Genomic DNA, 8,262 nt, shown 5'->3' on the forward strand with positions numbered 1-8,262 from the left:
AACATAGGGGTACATATACTTTTTCGAATTAGCGTCTTGGGTTTCTCTGGATAGATACCAAAGAGTGGAATTGCTGGGTCATATGGTAGTTCCATTTTCAGTTTTTTGAGATACCTCCATACTGATTTCCATAATGGCTGCACCAATCTGCAGTCCCACCAACAGTGCAGCAGGGTTCCCTTTTCCACCTCTCTTTTTGATATCACAATTCTTTCTTCCTCCTTCTCCTCTTCCTCTTCTTTATTTCTGTATAAGTTGCATGATAACTTCCCAACTCCTCTACTTTCATGAATGGGCACAATTCTTTCTTGCCTATTATTTACCCGTGAATAGGGGAGATGAATTCTCCTGGACTATCTTCCCTGATTATCTGGCAGTATTTGATTCCCCCCATCAGTCTTTGACACAGTGGGTTGGGTTTTGATGATTTGTATTTTTTGCTCAGTTATTAAGCTTCGTGTGATGAAGGGAAGAAGGAACTGTAGCAGCAGGCAACAGCAAATAGGATATCTTATCTCTAAGCACTTTCCTTCCACCTCTGTTGACTCCTCTGAATTTTGGGAGCACCCCACCAGCCTCTGAGAGCTGCCCCTTTATGCACAGGACATTGTCCTATTTGCAGAATTTTAGAATTCAGGGATGTTACCATATCTGCCCTCAGACGAGATGACTAACTGCAATCTTAGTTGTATCTATAGGAAGTGAGAGTGAATTAGGAAATTTTCCTCCAAATGCAGTTGGAGATACTTCACATGCTGTCAAAGGGAACTGCTAGGTGTTCAAGTTGGTCAAACCCCCCTCTGTTTCCCTTAGCGTCTCCCCCTTGCTAGTCTCCCATACTATAGAGCTTAAGTCCCCAGGAAGAGCCATATCTGTAAGAGAAAGCTACTTGGGGGGTCTGTTGTCTGCATGAGTCCTGGCAAGCTATCTCAGAAACCACTTTCACCCTAGCCCCTGCCAGCTGGATGAATGGGCTACCCTCACACCCTTGACAGGCTCCTATTTTCAGCATAGACTGCCAGACCCCTTGTAGCCAAGTCTGGGCAGTGGGCAGTCTTGGAAGCTCTGGGGCCTGGTGAATCTCCAGAAATGACAGCTACACATAAGAGCAGGAGCAGGGCAGATGCACTTGAGAGGCAAGTGAAACCTAGGGGTCCATTGGGGGAAGCAGGGGCCAGAGTCAGGATCCCAAGTTTGAGATTGTGGGCAGAAAACAAGGAGAAGCCTAGAGTTGGGCTAGCAGCTGTGAGTTAAGAATGAAGTGGGGATGGGAGTGGGGGGTTGTGGGGCTAGATCGTGGCCGGAGTTCACACACTCAGGCACTGCATTGACTTTCTGGGCTCTGCCAACTACCGAGTTCTTTAACCTCATGTATAAATTAGGGCAATTAATTTAGAGGGCTTATGAGGATTAAATAAAATAAACCTTGTGAAGCATTTAGTATGTGCTTTAGCTCAATAAATGTTCTGTAAGCAATAGCTAAGGTTACAGAAGAAAAAATGAACTAACTTCATTGAAAGCTGATGCTTCAGCTCAGGGGCAGATCAGGCCGGGAAGACTGAGGGGACCACAGCTAATACCTGTATAGAGGTTCAAGAGATTAGAAAGTCTCTCCTGCCTGTTTTCCAGAAATTCATTGGACAACACATGGGCCCTTTTCATACCTGGATAGGTCTCACTGAAAGCGATGGTTCCTGGAAATGGGTGGATGGCACAGACTATAGGTATAGCTACAAGTAAGTGCCCCTTACCCCATTAGTTTGGCCTGGGGATTGTCACCTGGCCTTTTGCCCCAATACAACCCCACCCATCTCTTAGGAATCAAGATTCCCAACCCTCCCCCCTTCAGACTCCCAACCTTCAAGGCTGCAGCTTCTGCTCCCTGAACTCTCTAAGGCTGTGCTTTTCTGAGGTGGAGGTGAGGGTTGCTGGGATGGGGATGGTCTGAACTTGAGCCCTGTCCTGCCTTCCTAGGAACTGGGCTGCCACTCAACCAGATAACTGGCAAGGGCATGAGGAGGGTGGAAATGAAGACTGTGCTGAAGTTCAGGTGGATGGACGCTGGAATGACAATTTCTGCCAGCAGGTGCGACGCTGGGCATGTGAGATGAGGCGGAACATTACCAGCTAGGAGCCCTGGCCAACAGCAGATCTCTACCTGTATCCCACCTCTATCCTCCCCAGCTTCTCTACTAGGGTTTTTGAAGAAAGGAAGAATAGTCAGAAGCATGGGGAGGAGTAGAGGAAAAGATAGAGGGGGTGGTTTAAGAATCTCAGACCCTGGGGAGACGGAGATCCCCCCTTCTTCTGTCACTCACTGTAATTATTATAATTTTCAGTCACCTTACTGGAGTAGGAAAAGAAGAAACAAATATTTGAAACTCTGTGTGGATTGGTTATTTGGAGCAGGGAAATGAAGGGTGCAAAGAAGAGGGAGCTGAGAGGGTCTGGAAGAAAGTTTAAGTCCTAGACGGCTGCTCCTTGACACATAATCCTGAGGGACACTGGTCAGGGAGGGGAAGGAGGAGGCTTGGAGCAAAAGCATTCAGTGGAAGGCACTGGGGGTTTTTTTGGGGGAAGGAGCCAGTTGGGCTTGTCTGGAGGGTCTGCCCACATTTTGAGGGGTTCCTGAAGGAGGCAGCTTTCCCTGCAATTGGGATTTCCTCCCTAAGGTTCCAGAGAGTACCCCACTTCACCCCACCTGGGAACTGTGAGGTAAGCTGGCAAGGCCAGCGAAAAATGTTTGCTAAAGAAAGGATTGGGGGCTGGCCGAGTGGCGCGATGGTTAAGAACTGGCTTGGGACGCCAGAGGGCCCCGGTTCGGATCCCACATATGAGGGAGGGCCAGTGACACTGCCCTCTACAGCTAAGATGCTGGACAACAGCTCAACCTGGAGCTGGGCTGCCATGAGTCGCCGGCGACGGTGTAGGCCGCAGTCCCTGTGGCAGTGGGTTGCCATGGGCTACCATGTGTAGCCAGCAGCCAGCGTAAGCGGCCAGCAGCCACAGTGAGCAGCTGTCCAGAAGCCAGCGACTGATCTGCCTCACCCGGGAAGAGCGCAATGTTGGTGCCAACTTGGGCCAGTGAAGCAACGTCCTCCAAAACTAGACTGAAGAACAAAACGACAACAACTTGTCTGTTCCCCTTACCCCAATTTCCCAGCGCTGTTCCCATCCCCCCAATTCCCCAATAAAAATCTTAAAAAAAACACACACAAAAAAACCAAAGAAAGGATTGGTAAGACACTTTCCTAATGTTTTCAGTGTGGCTGCCTCTTTTTGACCCCAAACAGATCTAGACTTATCTCCAGCAAAGAGTGTCACCCACAATTTCCACAGTGAGTAAACTTCATAATCCTCTTTCAAGGTCATTCTGAAAACCATCTTAGAAGGGTCTTTAAACAATTAGATTTTTTTGTTTTATTATTATTACAAAAGTAATATATACTATTTGTAAAAAATGTTTCAAACACACACACACACACACGCACGCACGCACGCATACACACAGGGAGTATCCTTGCCTCACCCCTCCCACTTCTCTCCTGTTAACTATTTCATGGATATTGTATTAATCGGGTCCAAAAGCAACAGAACCAATATGTAGCTTGCTTTTTTCATTTTGCAGTATCTTGTGGACATTGACCCAATTTATGCTAGTCCCTGACAAGTTTTACTTCATGGATGTGCCATATGTTATTTAATCATTCCCTGTGGTGAAAAAGTTGTTGCCATTTTTGTATGTTTTCACATATAACATTTCAAGCAATTTTTGCTTCTAACCTTGTGCTAGGTCAAGACTTCCCCAATTTTCAGTCACACACACAAATTTTTTTTTCTAGGACTTCTCCTTCAAAATGTATATGATTGGCATTAAATTAAATTATGAAAGTAATAACATGCAGTTTAAAGTCTTGTGGGGCTAGAAGCAGCCACTCCTGCTGTTCAGAGAAACCATTCTCAGCTTTTTAGCTGTTTCTTCTAGTATTGACATCTGAATATCTAAATAATGCACATAAACAAATATATCTTTATCAATTGTTGACATTATTTAGTCACTATCATGTAGATGAAGCACAATCTTCCAACTGAGTCCACAACAATTTCTATTTAAATTCTAATTCAAAATCTGTGTCAGTTCTGGCTGCATCAATATTGTTAACTGCTGAGCCAAGTAGTATAATCTGATTGCATTTCCTTTCTTACACAACTTTTGTTTCTTCTGAAGTTCATAATTGTTTCGTTTAAAGACTTGCTGCATATTTTTTGAACCTATTGCGAAGTCTTCCTTAGCCAGGAAAAGCTTGACAATATAATTGTCTATGCATGCAAACTGGTCATATAACCAATATTTCAGTTTGCACTTTTTTCCCTAGTCACAGGGGTGAATCGAGTTTTATCAAGCCTGAGGGTGCCCAATTTTGGGAAGCTGTCATTAAGAATGAATATAAAATTAGGAATACAAAATTAAGCATAAAAATTGATATTTACTTAAGTTAGAAAAACCTCACAAATTTAAAAAGCTGAAGCTACCACAAACATCACAAAACTCAGGAAAATGATATGATATTTTAAATAATCTTCCAAATTACCTCTAAACTCCATTTCCCCTACACTTCTTTGCAGCACCCTCACCGTTTACATAAGTGACAAATGTTGTAAGGTGAGTGTCCATAGAGAGAAGAGAAAGATAGTTGTTTTGTCTAGCATGTTTCTGCTTTATTCCTGGTGTCAAGTCCTTCAGGGCATGCTCATGTGCCACCTCAGACAAATCTGTTTAGTGGGTGGCAGAAGCACCCCTGAAAGCCATTCCTGTGCTGGTGGGTTAAACCATAGGGTAAATGATGTGACTGCAAACCCACATATTGATGACCCTTTCACTCAAGCCAACTTCTTAGATGAACAAAAGAGGGAAATGTGAAGGAGGAATTGGAGCAAAAGGTGACAAGTGGTCATCTTAAGTGATTATAGTCAAAATAACTTTTGTTTTCATAATTTACAAAAATTTATGACCATGTGAAGATGATGCTAGGGCCCTCGGGGACCTTGTAAGGGGCCCATGAGGTGCCTTTGAGCTCAAGCTCCTTTAGGCTCACTGTCAATCTACTGTTGTACCTTTCTCTACCTCCCCCTGCCCTGCAGCCAATCTTGTGTTCTCAGCCCCTACCAGAGAGACGTTGTCTCTAAGACTGTGGCAGAGCAGTTATCTTGGGACTTCCCACTCACCCTGAGAAATTCTTGGACCTTTCTCTTTCTCTTGGGTTGGATCCTCTCTTGCCTGTGTCCCTGTCTTCTTTCCTTGTTTATTCCCTTTTTTTTTTTTTAAGCATTCTCTCCATTAGCTTCCCGGAAAAGTGTGTAGGGGAGGTATATTCTTTGATAGATTGATTGATCATTTGTGGGAATATAGGATTCTAAGTTGAAAATAATCTCCCTTCAACGTTTTGTGGTCCTCACTCCATGTTTTCTAGCTTTCAATGTGCTCTTGAGAGATCTGACCTTACTGCTAGGCCTGGTCTTTTGTATGTGAACTGTCCTCCTCTTTAGGACGTTCCCTTAACCCTGGTGTCTGAAAATCACCACTGATGTGCCTTGGTGGGAGCCTTTCAGTTGTTAGACCAGGCCCTCACCAGGCTTTTCTTAATCTGGGTGAGTGGAAGATGATCTAAGACAGCGGTTCTCAACCTGTGGGTCGTGACCCCTTTGGGGGTCGAACGACCCTTTCACAGGGGTCGCCTAAGACCATCGGAAAACACATATTTTCGATGGTCTTAGGAACCAAGACACCGCTCCTCTATCCGTCTCCATGCTTCAAGACAAAATTTCATTTATTTGTAATTAGAAATAAATATTTCACAATATATAGTTACATATTGTTTTTGTGATTAATCACTATGCTTTAATTATGTTCAATTTGTAGCAATGAAAATACATCCTGCATATCAGATATTTACATTACGATTCATAACAGTAGCAAAATTACAGTTATAGAGTAGCAACAAAAATAATTTTATGGTTGGGGGTCACCACAACATGAGGAACTGTATTAAAGGGTCGTGGCATTAGGAAGGTTGAGACCCGCTGATCTAAGAGAAGTGGCTGAGAACCAGGTGGTTGGTTTTTTAGGCCATGGTGAGGATTCTACTGCTACTTGCTGGAAAAGTGCTGGGGCAGGTGCTGCCTTCCGTGCTTAGTGTCCCCAGGGTTGTCATGAAAAACCTCAGGAGATTTGTGCCTAACACACAACACAAACATCACAGTGTTCAGTATTTTCTTCTGAATCTTAGATTTTAGGTTTTTATGCTCCAAACTTGCTTTTTTCAGCCACTGATCCATATTCTGAATTAAAAATATAATTTTTAAATTATTACATTAAAAGTAAGTGCTAAGTATTGCTACGTGAAAGAAGTCAATCTGAAAAGGCTACGTTCTATGTGATTCCAACTATATGACATTCTGGAAAAGGCAAAACTATGGAGACAGTAAAAAGATCAATTGTTGGCAAGGGTTCAGGGGAGAAAGGTTGAATAGGTAGAGGGGTTGAATAAGGGAGGGGTTGAATAGGTGGAAACACAGGGGGTTTTTAGGACAGTGAAGCTATTCTGTATGATACTGTAGAAGTGGATACATGACATTATACATTTACCAAAATTCATAGAGTATACAACACATAGAGTAAACCCTAATGTAAACTATGAACTTTAATTAATAATAATGTATCAATATTGGTTTAAGAGTTGTATCAAATGTACCACACTAATGCAAGGTGAAATTACAATAAACATAATTTTCTGTTCTTTTGAGTTACTGGGATGACTCATAAGAGGAGAAAATAAACTTAAGCATGGCCTATGGTTGTAAACAAAATATCTGATAAAGTAAAATTGACCCTGAAAGATGAACAAATGGTGAGAGACAATAGCTTCTAATAATAATCATAATCATAATCATAATAATAAAATTAAAAGCTGTTTATATGGTGCTTTTAGAAATAATTTTGCCATAGTAATCTATCAAAGAAAGGCCTTAAATAATAAAAAAGATATTTTTATGTTGCATTCTTTTATTATAATATAATTAAAATTATATATAAATAATAAAGAAAATCAAAATGCCCTAGCTATTTGTAAATGAAGTAATACTTTCCCATATTACCATGATTCAAAGTGAAAATAATCTAGAAAAGAATGAAATATATAAAAAACCTATGAGATACAGCTAAAGCTGGACTCACAGGAAAATGTACAGCCTCATGTTTTATAAATAAAAACTAAAGACTGAAAATAAATAAGCCAAGTATTAAACTTAAAAATCAGAAAATTGAACTACAAAATAACCCAAAATGTAGTATTAAAAGGGAATTAATAAAGATAATATTAGAAGCTTCCAAAAATTAGTAGAATTAATAAAGCTAAAACTCTTTTCATGTTTTTGCCCATTTTCTAATTGGATTAGTTGGCTTTTTTTACTGTTGAGTTCTGAGATTTCTTTATATAGTATTCTTGGATAATCCTTTGTATTTCTGTGGCATCCGTGGTAACTTCCCCTCTTTCATTTAATTTTGTTTGTGTCTTTTCTTTTTTTATCTTAGTGAGTCTAGCCAAGGGTTTGTCAATTTTGTTAATCTTTTCAAAGAACCAGCTCTTTGTTGCATTAATTTTTTTCTATTGTCTTTTAAAAAAATTTTATTGGGGGATTGGGGAAGGGGAACAGTGTTGGGGAATTGGGGAAGAGGAACAGCCAAGTTGTTGTCCTTCAGTTTTAGTTGTGGAGGGCGCAGCTAGCTCAGCTCCAAGTCCATCCCACCACCCATTGACAGCTTGCGGCTGCTCAGCTCAAGGTGCCATGTTAAATTTTAGTTGCGGGTGGGTGTAGCCCACCGTCTCATGCAGGAGTCGAACCGAAAACCTTGTTGCTAAGAGTGCACGCTCTCACCAGCTGAGCCATCCTGCCACCTGTTTGCAACTCAGCAGAAGCTCAGCTTGGGCGCAGCTCACTGGCTCATGTGGGAATTGAATTGGCGACCCTGTTACTCAGAGCTCGCGCTTTTAACCAACTGAGTCACTTGGCCGGCCCTGGTACTGTTTTTTAAATTTCTCTTTCTTTTTTTTTTATTTTTTAAAAAAGATTTTATTGGGGAATTGGGGGATGGGAACAACGTTGGGGAATCGTGGAAGGGGAACAGACAAGTTGCTGTCCTTTTGTTCTTCAGTCTAGTTGTGGAGGACATTGCTTCACTGTCCCATGTTGGTATTATCATTG

General features: G+C 41.8%; 1 protein-coding gene across 3 annotated transcripts in view; it reads left to right on the forward strand.

Moving 5' to 3' along the window:
* LOC109394693 (asialoglycoprotein receptor 2-like) overlaps positions 1-2,381 on the forward strand; it is a 15,517-nt gene extending 13,136 nt beyond the window's left edge. For 2 of the 3 annotated variants that reach the window (XM_019665035.1, XM_019665033.1), the window contains 2 exons: positions 1,630-1,736; positions 1,975-2,381. In XM_019665035.1, coding sequence (XP_019520580.1) covers positions 1,630-1,736; positions 1,975-2,131 — 264 coding nt within the window. In that variant the 3' untranslated portion in view covers positions 2,132-2,381. The remainder of the gene's footprint in view (positions 1-1,629; positions 1,737-1,974) is intronic. The other variant, XM_019665034.1, reaches the window with a different exon arrangement.
* Positions 2,382-8,262: the final 5,881 nt, after the last annotated feature.

Source organism: Hipposideros armiger, unplaced genomic scaffold (genome assembly GCF_001890085.2).
Source record: "Hipposideros armiger isolate ML-2016 unplaced genomic scaffold, ASM189008v1 scaffold_431, whole genome shotgun sequence".
In the NCBI taxonomy this organism is placed as follows: domain Eukaryota; kingdom Metazoa; phylum Chordata; class Mammalia; order Chiroptera; family Hipposideridae; genus Hipposideros; species Hipposideros armiger.